We start from the raw sequence: 13499 nt of genomic DNA, 5'->3' as shown, positions 1-13499 counted from the left end.
GATTCTGTGATAGGCCTGTAGTTCCCCAGGTCCTCCTTCCAGCCCTTCTTATAGATGGGCGTCACATTGGCAAGCCTGCAGTCATCTGGGACCTCCCCGGTTAACCAGGACTGCTGATAAATGATGGAGAGTGGCTTGGCAAGCTCCTCCACCAGCTCCCTCAGTACCCTTGGGTGGATCCCATCCGGTCCCATAGGCTTGTGAGTTCAGCAGAAGCAGGAAGCCTGTGCGAATCTTTCGATTGACTTGGTTATAGAATTTAAAAAGGAAGTCCCAGGAATCTCCCCCTCTCCTGCTGCCAGTGAGAGGGTCTTTTGTAAAGTCATTTTTTTTTTAAAAGCAGAGACAGATTACAGATTCAAGATCACATTATAGTATGATATTTCATTGCTAGATTGTAGGTATTTACATAATCATATCAGGCAGTAACTTGCACTGCAATGGAAATTACCATATCAAGAGGGCAATAATGTGGCTGTATTTTGTTGGCATAAAATCTCATTAGGCTAGTTTCCTTAAAATAGGAAAAGTCAGTGTTCAAGTTACAAATTAGAGCTTCTTTCTTAGCTTTTGTATCACCAGAAGGCTGTTTTAACACACACGGATCTGACTTGCAGCCCTTAAGCCCTTTTTCCTCTGCAAACACGTTAGAGGATCTCCATCAGTAAAAAGATTAAATATTAGGGTTTTTTACCATAGGAATAGCTTTTAAAAAAAAACCCACACAATTACTTCTATCCACTTACAGATATCACTGACAATAAACAGCTTAAATAGATAATAACTAGATTATTCTTTACCACTTGCAGGTGTCATAAACCCTATGACAGCAACTCAGGCACCTATAAGTGGTTATCTAATGCCCTAGGACACATGAAGCTAGCACAAAGCCAGCTGGTAGATATAACACTGGTCTTCCAGAACATCCACTTCCTTCTGAAGCATGATCCAGCGGTTAGGCAGGATACCTGCCATACCTGCCTACTCTTTAATCTCAAACATATATTGAAGATGCATGCTACTAAAAATATTTAAATAAGCAAAAGAAGGAATAATTTTTGAAATGAGCAACAGATTCCCATTATCTTTTGAACTTCCATTATCTAAATAGCAAGTTCTGCATGGCAAACTGGATACGTAAAAGTCGGCTTTTCACTGTCTTATTTGTGAGCCATGCAAAGCACAAAGGACATAACTAAACTAGTTTCATAATGACTCTTCAAAAGAGTTTGCAATGTAGAGGTCCTTATTGCCCAGTTTGTCTAGTCCCTGAACAGAGTATAAAAAATCTGAAACTCAGCACAAGGATGTCTTTATATCTCTGCATCTTTCCTGGGCTTCAAGTTAAACCTAGATGTTGATGCACCTGTCAATTAGTCTAATAGAAAAGGCTCACTAGGAAACAAAATGCATTTACTTCTTTTTACTTACAAGAATATTTTTATAACATGGCCTATCAAGACAGGGTAGAGAGTTCCCAAAATTTCCCATTGGCACTCTTCTGCTGGAAATATGCAAAACAGCTAAAACATAGCCAAGAATTAATTCCAATGTTTTTAGGCATACTCCTATATGACAATATTATTTTCTAACAATAAACCTATGTACTTAAAACGGGAGGAGAAATGGCTATAGGAATCTTTAGAACAGGAAAAGGAAAAAAGATGTTTGAAGTTCTACATTACTTCACATCACCTGTGTGACAATACCTTCTAAGAGCAGCATTGAATTGAATTAGGAAGATAACCCTGCTGTTACTTGAATCAAAACCACGACTAATAAAATTTAATTTTAATGCATTTGCATAAAGAAGCTTAAGTACATTTACAATGACATATTAAAGCTCTAAGCACTGAACACAGCACATGCATCACCAAAAACCCCTACGGTCGCAATTTCATGGTTAAATGCACTGTAGGAAACAAAACATCTCTTTTTGATGGCTTACTTTAATTTACATCTTTCTCTCCCCCCAGAGAGATAAACTGCTATAATCAGTCATTAAGTGGATACATATGTACCAACATACAGCCTTTATAGTAGTAATAAGAAATAAAGTGCCAGACAGCATCGCTAAATACTAATATTTTTGGCTTTGTTACTACTTAAACAAAGCATAAAGAATGTGTGTGACTCATCAAGTGTCCTTCTCCCCCATTGCCAAATGTCTGCTTATGTTCAAATTTCTTCTGAACCACCCTAGGATGTGGCTCAGCTGCTCTCTACTGGCCACCTGAGAATATTGTCTGATAATGACAGTGATACCTTTTTACAACACTGAAGTCAAAGCATCAGCAATTAGCTTTTGTCTTATGGTCTACCTTTTCATTCCATAACCATATTCTGGGAGCTGTCAAAACTGTAGGATACATGTGGATTTTTATAGAAACCTTGTAAGTGACTGATATTGCTCAACAGCAAATTCATTTTTTCAAATAGAAACATAAATGCTGCACAACTGTATCAAATACCAGCATTCAAATAAAGACTCAATAAATAAATAAATTAGCACGGACAATTTCTTTCAACACCCATTCAAGATCATCATTTATAAAGGATACCCCAATACAGTTTCTAGATTCTGCCCTACAAAAGAATTGCTCTAATGACCATTGTAGCACGAGAATTCTCTATAATATATACAAACTGCCATTTTGCACGCTTGGATACCTTACAAGTTTCCTGTTTGTGTCTGAGTGTATTGCTAAGTATTGGTTTTCTGAAGAGGCCCTAGGTGGTTGCCTCACAAATCACTACCCTACCATTCATTAGCTTAAATCAAAACACATACTTGCTGCTCTAGCCCTAATTCTTAAAGATGTGGTTTCAGAACCACAAAAAGATCCTCCTAGAATTGCTTTCTTTTTAATTTTATTTTTAGCTAACCAAAGTATGTATCTTGAATAGTTTTTGAACAGGTACATATATGTATGCTAATTTAATAAATACAAGCGCAAAATACAAATTTTAGAGCCTCCCTGAACATGCGATAAATGTACAGATCAGCATCCTAACCGAAATTGTTCTATTCCTTGGGAACAGAAAAAGGAAAGCATGTCAGTGAAGCAAACTGTAATGCCTCTCCTCTCCGACAGCATTATCCATTTCTTCTACCTGTCTTTTCTGATGTGCACCACATGCACCTGGAATATTTGCATATTCATCATGAGTTTTCCCCTTGGGGGAGGATGAAATCATTTTTGTGAGAGGTATTAAATGTGTTTCTTACCATAGGATTTTAAGGCACTCAGGTGCTATAACGATGAAAGAAGTACAACTTTCTATTGATGAAATTAGTCAAAGTAAGAGTGCTCCAGAACAATGTGCAAAAGGTAACATATCACAGAGAAATCTTCAAATCCTTTTGAGTAAACTCTGAAAAGTTGAATTCATACCCACACTAACGGGCTGGCCGGGGTTACTGCACCAATTTCAGTAAATTAAATACAGCTCCTCAGAAATAAGCAGGGCATGCCTTATTTGTTGCCTATTGTTAAGAGTTTTAAACCAATTAAGATTTGGGATTTAAAGGCACAACTGTACTGAAGGTGCATAAGCAACTCATGCAGAAATAAAAAACATTTCTTTCAGGATGACATAAAGAGGTAACTGCTTTTATTAACTATGTAGAAGATACCCTACTTTATATATTCAAGAAGTTCCCTCCTCCCCCCCAAGGTACTTTAGGTCATTTGGCATAACTTCATACATACAGTATCCGTAAACTGTTCCTGCAGCACTTAAAAAACAAATTTTAAAAATGCAATTTTTTTTTTACATGGCTACCCAAAATATTCAAACAATAATGCTTCAAGTTCACCATCATTGGACATCCAAGTCCAATGCCCTCCAGAAACATTATGCAACAAAACAAGACATACCAGCAAGAGGGGGTTTATGTGAGTGCAGACTACAGGGTATGCTGACAATTAACTTATGTTCTGGAATTGGAACTACATCTTCAGATTTCCTGTCGTATAAATCAGAACAAGAAAAGAAGTATGAGAATTAATACCACCAAACGTGATGCTGCAGCTCTCACAGAGCTACTTCAGATGGGAGCTAACACACAGAATGTTCATTCACAGTCAAACTTCAGGTAAGTCTAAGGAAAGTTAAATGTTGCTCAGCCATAACATATGAAAGGACAGTTTTAAGAAATCACTGAGGCTTTAGACAAAATGTGGTTAACAATAGCCATACAAAGCCATTGAGAACAAACAACGTAGTCCTGTATGTTTGCATGTGTAGAAAAACACCAGCATCCCCAAAATGGCGTCAGCCTGTGCCAAGGACTCATGGTCCAAAAGAACCTGTCAGAAAAGGAAGCCCTGTCCATGAGCCTTTTATCTGAGCCAGTTCCCCAACACAGATAAAAGGAACAGACCAAGGTTTCCATTGTTTAATCTCGCCAAAGCAGTCCCTTAACCTAAAGCTAATAAGGTTACTTTTAGGTCCACAATCAGGCAAAAGATGACGCCAAGAGAAGATTTTGGGGCATTACATTGCATTATGAACAAGTGACACATACAAACAGAATCCTAGCAGCCTCAAAAAAATACATTTACCATAAATATCCCGGCATACCTTAAGGCTTCCTTTACATCTCCTTGAACTCTCCCCAATACAAGGACTTCATAGGGCTTTTTGTGTAAAGAATCCAAAGGCAACACAAATTCTCCAGCTCTAGTAATCTGACACAAAGGGGTTAAAAATACACAGTGGAAGACTTTCTTCTTTTTTTTTTTTTGAGACATTTCCTTTGATAAAAAGGAAGATACTGACGATACCATACGTTTCAAATACAAGAGCACATGGTATTAAACAGACAAATTACAAAACAGTGTCATAGTGCAAGCTCTCTTAGTCACTAAGAAAGCAACAAAACAAATTGAGAACTTACTTTTACCCAGTGCCACTCAGCAAGTGTTTTCACAGACCAATGAGGATAAAGTTCATCCTTAACAAAACGTAAGTGCTTCTGTCTGTTAGTCACCCATGTGACTACAAGACAATTTGGAGCAGCTAGTGCTGGTACAGGAATCTGCCTGATTTGCCATGAAGACAAGTGGCTGTATCTATATGCCAATAGAGTGAGAAAGCAAGTTAGCATATACCAAATATAAAAATTGCAAAGCAACACAAATGGATAAAGAAATTACACAGCCAAGATGTTTCAAGCATTATCTCCCAACAACACAAGACATAAAAATGGATGAAGACTGACACCCAGTGGCCAAATCTAATGGATTCTGAGAGAGAATCATTAGTGCATGTACTTAAGAACCTTTAACTACATATTTCTACTATTCCCCAAATAAAGCATTATGAGTTGTGATTCTGAGTAAGTCTAAAAGCCCACGTTTAATTTAATAACTATCATATGTAATTCAATACTCTCATCTTTACACCAGAACAAAGCTATTTAGTGAAAAGTAGCTCTTTAGCCAATGTAACATTATTCATTTTTCATAATAAGCAATCTCTCTTCTGAATGAAAATGACAAGTGAGTCATTTAGAAAGTGCAAGGGCAACACTAATTTGACTGGCAAGTGAAAAGGTCATAAAAGAGTAATCACTTCTTCAATTATTTGCAGAAGTTATTCATTATTTTAAAATTACTGTTCATGGTAAAAGTTCTCTAGGTTATTCAGAACAGTTCTGCACATTTTTGAGCTAACTGTATGCTACATCGGTGAATACAATATGCTTTCCAGAGTCCATCCTGTTCTACCACTTTTCTCATGATGCTATTCTACACTATTAGTGAGTTGCAACTCGTGGAACCTACACGTTGCAGTATTAAAAACATTAGCACACTGCCTACTGGAATCGACAGCCACCATCCGAGTACCTGGCATCCCTATACAGTGCAACAGTGAGTACAGGTAACAAGGATACAATCCAAAATACCTCCTGGACTAGACTGCCCAGAGAAAAGACAACTCACAACCCAAATGTGAAATACTTAACAAAGATTAGCCATCAACAAGGTAACTAACAGCAGTGATAGTTCTTCCACCTTTTGCCTTTATTTTGTAAGGGAGAGAGAGTCTTGATGGCTAACTCATGCTTGTGAATAACTACAATTTTCCTTTGAGTAACTTATATAGTTAAGAAAGACACCTGAATGAGTTTAACTCTGACTTTCTAGAGGATTCTGAAGGCTTTCAAAGTAAAATCTACAAACCAGCATTTTCAAATAATGTCTTCATAACAAGCTTCAAAAGCTACAGTAGACATTATTCTAGAAAGCTGTAAGGCCATATTTCCTGTCTGCCCTTCTTTCACATGGATACAATCCTACAGTAATCAAGACAGCTCCACTGGCATAAGCCTCATGTTACTCAGTGGAGAAGGAAGCCCAAAAAAATTTAAGTTAATGACTTCATAAACTACAGTACTCAGAAAAGTTCCTATTGCACTTGAGGATTTTACTGATGCATTATCACTTACAAAACAGTTGACTCCAGGCTTTCCTTGCAAGTCTCAAGGACTAACATTCTTTCACCAGTTAAGTAATTTAAGACCTACTCTTGCAAATATTTTGTATGCAAAGTATCCAAGCCACTTCAGTGAAATCCTCGAGACATTTCATAGACTTGAAGACAGGCATGTGCCGAAACATTTACTAGTTCAAGCTACAGTCTCACCGTTATATTGGTCTTGAATTGCATCAGTATATTAAAAAGTTCATTACCCTTTGTAAGCTGAGACAACCGCCAAAGTTTGTTTGATTTTACTATAAAATTTACCTGTTACTCCTTTTAACGGACTTGTTCTCCCATGGTGGATCAAGCACAATTACATCATATTTTTTCTTGTCTGGGAAGGGAAATTACCAAAAAAAAAAAAAGGCAGTAAATTAGTTTTAAAATAAACCTACTAATTAAAACTGATAAAGGCTTAGTGACCCACATAGAGACCAACATTTACAGAGCCAACTATGCAGCAAAACTGAAATTTTCCTCTGTTCTTTCCAAATAAGAAGTTAAAGTTCTAGCATGCTTGTTTTAATTCAGAAAATCATACACTTCAGAGATTTTTAGGCTGATTACCTAAGGAAAGAACGTTTATGTGATCTGTGTCAGAGCCCGCCAAGAAGTTTTGAACATCTTGGGGGACTTCCAGAAAAAAATGAAAGCAGAGTGCAAGTCTCAAAGATGAAAATTTCCCTCAGTTTCCTAAAGGCACACAGATGAGTGAAAGGCTGCAGCCCTGAATGCAAGATTGCTGTCCTGTTCGATCTTTCAGCAGGCCAACTGGGACACAGAGAGAGGGAAACCAGCCCTGGAAAACTGTGTTTTGCACTACTGGAGGTGAAGAGAGACAGAGCGCTAGACCCAGTGTATGAAATCAAAATTAATGTACAAGAGGAAGAGAACTGAAAGAGTTTTCATGGGAGAAGCTGGGTTTGCTTTAGTTGGATACAGGACACATCCATGAAAAATCAGGACTCTCCAATTTTATTTTTTCCACAGAACATATTTGTTCCTTCATTGAGTCTGATGCTAATTATTTAAATAGCTAATAAGAACAGCAGCTTAATATTTAATGTCCATTTGATGTGCTTTCTACATCTTATTCCTTTAACATTGGAGGTGTTACCCTGACAGTGGGCTTACCAACAAGAAATACTTCTCTTTTGGCAGGTGAAAGGGAAGAAGAGAAATAATAATTAAAATGGACAATAGACTTCCTAAAAAAAGAAATCTAAAGTCATGGCATTATATTAACATTCACTGTTGGTTACTTCAAAAGCATTTTCTTAAATTTCTTGGACCACTCTCTGACCTCTGGGAGAATCCAAACTTCCTTTATGCACAGCTATGCACAGCGATAGCACAGTGATAGTGATCTTCTTCTTTCATACTGTTGAAAACAGCTAACTGGCTAAATTCTGGACTTCAAATATAAAATTATTTGGGTAATTCATAAAAGATTCCACCTCCTGCATGTCTTCTTAATAAATTTTAAAAGAATTTTAAAAAAATCAGTGAACATTTAACTTGTGTACTTGAAGGGAGGAAACATGTAACTAACAACTCTAAAATTACTGATTACAAGGTAGAGTGGTAATCCCCATCTCTTGCTCTCAGGCAACATCTTTCCTAGAAGACTGACGAAGCCTAAGGTGCCAATAATAATAATGAAGGTCAAATTGAAAGCTAATGGAATGGTGAAGTACAGTGAAGACTGCTGCATGTTGTCAGCTTAAAGCTTTCTACATGGCCTGTTAAGGCTGGGGATACTGGCTTGGACAGCTTTTGATTTACTTTTACCAAGGAGTTATTAATTCTAAAATCTCACCATTTCCCTGTCATTGATTTTGGCTTAAGCCAATACTCTCAGCTGTGAAATGTAGCAGCCAAGAAGTCAACTCATGTTTGCTACTCATGGTCTTTCTAAAGCGGTGTTCACCTCCAGCTGACTGCAGCAGCCTCTCAAACTGTTACCTTCTCTGGGGGACACTGGGGTTGGTTTCACGATCAATTTATGCCAATCTAAACAGACCCTGCCACTGAACAGGAGGAATCTGTAAGGGAACCCTTGCTTTAAGGTGCATAGTTTCAGCCCATTCCCATGGTCTAATTTAGCTAAAAACCAAGACAGCAGGAACACCACCCCAGCAGCAGCATGGACTTATCTATGTTAAAGCCTCATCCTGTGGGACAGGGACCCAGCAGCGTAGCTAGTCCCAATTTAATGTATTTACATGACTTCTATACTGACAGTGGCTCAGAACATGCTCACAAACCATCGTATTTTGGCTAAGATTTTTTTAAAGGAGCCTCCTGGAGATAGATCATCCCCCCATAACATGAGCTCCTAACCACTCAAGATTCCTTTGAAAACCCTCACCTATTTGCACAAAGTTAGAAATATCACTTCAAAAGCCTGCAGCAGCATTTCCTGTCAGCATGATGCTGTATATGAAAATATGTTCATTGAGTCCTTAGTCATCTTGACATTAACTGCCCTTCTCAGGCAGAAGAGAGGTGGTAAATTCTAATGCCTAAAGATACTTACAGTTTAGCAGGGGCTGTAAACATGAAATATCAGATAAAAGGAAACTGCTTTTTGGTGGCACCAAGTACTTCTGCCCCATTAACACAACTATCTTTGCACAGTTTGAGCTGTTTTCTGTAACACACGAAAGCAGGTCCTGCTCTGAAATGGAGGTTTCATCATCTAGCACATGTACAGCTTGATGGTCGCTTTCATTCACAGCTGGAAACTGCTTCGCCATTTCACATAATTCAGCCAACCCACAGCCAATATGTCCAGGAATGACATTCTTCCGGCAACCGAGTTCTGCAGCAGTGTGGTGAAGAAAACCACTTTTGAGTCCTTCTTGGACTAAATGCAAAGTGCCTTCCCAAATGAGCTTCCTGACCTGTATGGTCATAAAGAAACAAGGGAAAAAGAAACAATCTTTCAAGTATCTACTTGACCAGGGAATGCAACAGAAATCAAAACATTTTCAATCTGCAGAGTGGGAAAAGAATCCTTGCCAAAAACTGAGATCATTGACTCAAAAACTACAACGGCATGATAATAAGGCCACGCTGATTTTCATTGCTGTTTTTTTTTGTAAAGTTACAATAATTAGAAGCATGGAGAAAGAAAGAGTGAGATATTACTGAATAAAACACTTCACAGACAACAGAGGTGGAATATTATTGTTCCAAACAAATATATACTTCAAATCATTGCTTTGAAATTTAAGTTAAAATTCTAATCTAATTTCAAGTTACTGTGCCCATAAACGTATTTTTAATTGAGAGGTATACTGGGATTTAAAAATCAGTATTTTTCATCATTTTTATTCACTTCAAAAAACAACAGTTTATGCATTTTAAAAGTAACACAGAAGTACAATCAGTAAGTCAAATTGAATTATTATCATTTGTTTTCGCAACTTTTCTACGTGACACATCTCTCAAATAATCTGCCAGTGATGCCAGGAAGACAAGTTTCTTAGATCTATATACACTCTCATTCTCTTCAGCACCCTCCCTTTGCAAAATTGAGAGACCTAGTTTATTCCAAAATCACTGAGCCTTTATGAGTTTTAATGAAAAAAATGCCTCATTGATAATTTAGAATAGCAATATTGCCAGCTACAGTGGCTTTATCAAAGGCTTCAGATACTTCCTACAGTTTCTAAAGTTCCTGATTATGGAATCCTCAACTTTACAAGATGTTTTTACAAAATATTTTTTATTACCATTTCCAAATTAATGGGGGGCAGGGTTTGAAAAACATCTTTAACAGTGCCACCATCAAGATACCTGAGGGGACAGAGTCATAAAGTTTTAGTACCTAGGTTTGCGGTAGTTAAAGTTCATACTCCTTTAACAGAATTAATGAATATCTTTAGAAACGCTACAAGTTGTACAGTTGAATTAATGCAGATGGCTTTTCTTCTTACACCCATGTGTTCATTTGCAGGTGGACAAAGCCTCTTGACTATCAAGTAATTTAAACAGTAGTTTTAACAAATGGCTGCTGAAGGAATTAAGCATATTTTATACTGTTCCCTATGCTGACTCTGACTAAAATTTATAAATGGATTCAACACCTACTTTCACTGGCGGACACAAATTTGGGGAATTTCTTGGAAAACAATTCTAAAGATATAAATAAGTGCCAAAATAATCTAAAATGACTTAAAGAGCTACAACATTTAACACTACAGATACAGTAAAAAGCAATACATCCGCATCTGTGAAAGGTATCAAAGCCTAACTGGGATCACAGACTTTTCAAAACTGCGTCTTTTGTGCACATTCACCAAAAAACATTTGAAGTTACACAGGCCTCCAAGACATCAAACTTCTTCTCTTCATTTCTTCCCTTATTCCTACTGTTGAATGACTTCATTTTGATTTAAAGGTTTTCATAAGGGGCTAAACCACGACACTCAGAAACCTCTGTTTGATGTTGAACTTCAAAGCTCTCTCCGTTAAGGCGATTCTGCACATGCATAGCTTATTCACAACAATAATTACAAGACCTCTACACTGTATCATAGCAAACTGCACGTTTACTACAAAATTGTTACCATGTAAAAGAAGAAAAATTTAGTCATTTAAATACAGTCCAACCGGAACAGAATTAAACAAAAAGCCCAATATGACTAACACTTTTGTCAGAGGAAACAAAGCAAGAATAAGTCCTAGTTCAGGTTCACATCACCATTTAGGAAAGCAGTAAGATACATCAAACATCATCCACAGATTACATTTTTAGGATTTACTAACAAGCTTCTGTGAAATTCAGTTGTAACTTCACCCGTACATCACTGACATGAGCCTAAATGGAGGTTTGAATTCTACTTCATTCATGATGCTTTTAGCATGACAATGTGAAATGTTAGAGGGAAAAATTCCTTCTCATTAGCAGAACAAGACATCTTGGAGCACCCTTGGTCAGAGAAGCTTTGAACAACTTCAGCATAGTGTCCTGATATACTAAAGATGAGCTGATCTTCAGAACAGGTTATGGTATTTATTTCAAATCAGTAACTTCCTGTTCAATTAATATTCAACTCATCACTATATAATGTTCAGATACCCCTAACAGTAAAAGATATTTTGTGAATGCAGCTTCCAGCTCTTTGAAATGTCTCAGCTGCAGTTTCATGTCTAGTTTGTTTCACATATATGTACACAGAAGATATTCTCTGTATGTACTTACTCATTTAAGTACTTGAGAGATGACCTGGTCGTTAGTAGAACAAGCTACAAGAAGAGAACCTGTTTGCAACCATGTTTTGCACTCCATACATGCCCAAAGTCAGGTATTATGTACTTGCAAAATACACTTTTGTTCAGACTTACCTCTGAATGGTATTCTAAAGCATCCAGTTCACCTTGGTTGAATACACATTTCCTTTTACGTTTCTTGCAGAATAAGCAAACAATGAAAAAAAATCCGTATTACTCCATGATGAAAGGAAAAAAATAAACACACCTGAATTACAAATTAACTCTTTTAAAAGCAGAATAAACTTTCCATGTCTGTCTTTATCACAAGTATAAGTCCAATAAGCAAAAAGATGATCTCAAAATACCTAGACTGCTGCAGGCATTCTCAAAGTACATAGGCTTAAAGCTGTGTGATGTTACTCAAGGCACTGGGATCTGAAGGTACCTAGTGCATGCCACAGTTCATGTTCACGCCTCCTTTAGGCCCATAACAGAAGGTATCTGTTCAGCTGCCAAGTGCAGTTTACCAATAACAGCAGAAAATTAGCTACATCTTCACGATTACATTTGTAGCTTTACACCCGTGATTCCTCTTTTTTTTTCAGTCCAGAAGGAATGGTACCGAACAATCTACGTACTGAATGTAAATTCATACTGTCCTTCCCTCCTTGTTAATCTACACAATCCTGATAGCTACCACAGTTTCAGCTCAAGTGCCTGACCACAACCAACATCAGAAGACTTTGTGAGCAACCCACTGCTTTTGGGTCACAGGATACACATTACTGTCATGAGGGACACAAGAGTATCATCACAAGTGCCTGTATTTTCTGTGCATCTTGAAATCTATTGTTGAAAAGTTCCTGCTCTCCTACATAACCGCGGGAAACTGAAATGTGGAAGACAATGTTAATGGTATATTATTTACCGGGGGATTACTGCAGTTTACTGTTTTATGGAGCACATACCTTCCTAACACTGGCAACAGAAGCTCCGACGCCACTCTTGGTTCCCTCTTCGTGTTCCTGTCTGTTGCTGTTGGCCTTTACATCTGTGAGACTCACCTCAGGGCATCCCTGCCACAGCTGCTCCTCAGGAGCTGCAGCTACACGGGGCTTAGAAATGTCAAAGAACTCCTCCCGAAACACGTATCTTGTTTTTGTTGTTTTACTTTCTGTTTCTATCACACCTCCAGGACCAGGAAGAGGACCATCTCTTGATGAGGAGGTGGCAGCAAAGGTAGAAGTAGCACGACAATCTCCAGTAGATGTGACAGAAGTATTGAGAGTGACACGACTAGGGTATGCAAAGGAGTCGCAGATCTCATAGCCACACTGGTTGATGAAAGAGAGGTGGTCCACGAGCCACCCTGCTGTCAGACGATGTACCACGGACATCACAGCTCCCCTTTTCAGGCAGAAAAATGAACTCCCTGAAACCGTAGCCAGCGATCATACACACTTCCTGGAGCAAACTCCTCCTGTGGGAATTTTTTAAGAGTTCACTTTTCAGAATTACCACTGTTTAATAAAGCAGCACCTATCTTCTGACAGAGTTTTCCATTCGCACTACAGGACACACTGTAGAAACTTCTGACTTCAGCTGGTTTCCCCACTGTGACTTCTGTTTCACCCTTATTTCACTTTTTTACAGTAAGCATGTTTTTAAAAAGTTTCTATGATTTTATACAGCATAGATTTACTCCAAGATGACCCTTTTAACAAGTTAGAAAACAGCATTACGACACAGCAATTACACGAACCGAGACTTCACACGACAGCGCT

General features: G+C 37.9%; 1 protein-coding gene across 1 annotated transcript; it reads right to left on the bottom strand.

The window, feature by feature from the left end:
* Positions 1 to 3881: 3881 nt before the first annotated feature.
* On the bottom strand, positions 3882 to 13112 carry METTL4 (methyltransferase like 4; the record flags this gene model as incomplete). Its single annotated transcript, XM_010289803.1, has 7 exons — positions 12684 to 13112; positions 11848 to 11910; positions 9032 to 9398; positions 6757 to 6826; positions 4904 to 5078; positions 4588 to 4694; positions 3882 to 3970 (listed from the first exon to the last, which is right to left on the bottom strand). Coding segments are annotated over exons 1-7 (1300 nt in total), but the record flags the coding sequence as incomplete, so codon positions are not given.
* Positions 13113 to 13499: the final 387 nt, after the last annotated feature.

This window comes from Phaethon lepturus, unplaced genomic scaffold (assembly GCF_000687285.1).
Source record: "Phaethon lepturus isolate BGI_N335 unplaced genomic scaffold, ASM68728v1 scaffold56246, whole genome shotgun sequence".
NCBI lineage: Eukaryota > Metazoa > Chordata > Aves > Phaethontiformes > Phaethontidae > Phaethon > Phaethon lepturus.
Note: the sequence above shows the minus strand (reverse complement) of the source record. Positions and strands in the feature narration are given on the sequence as shown.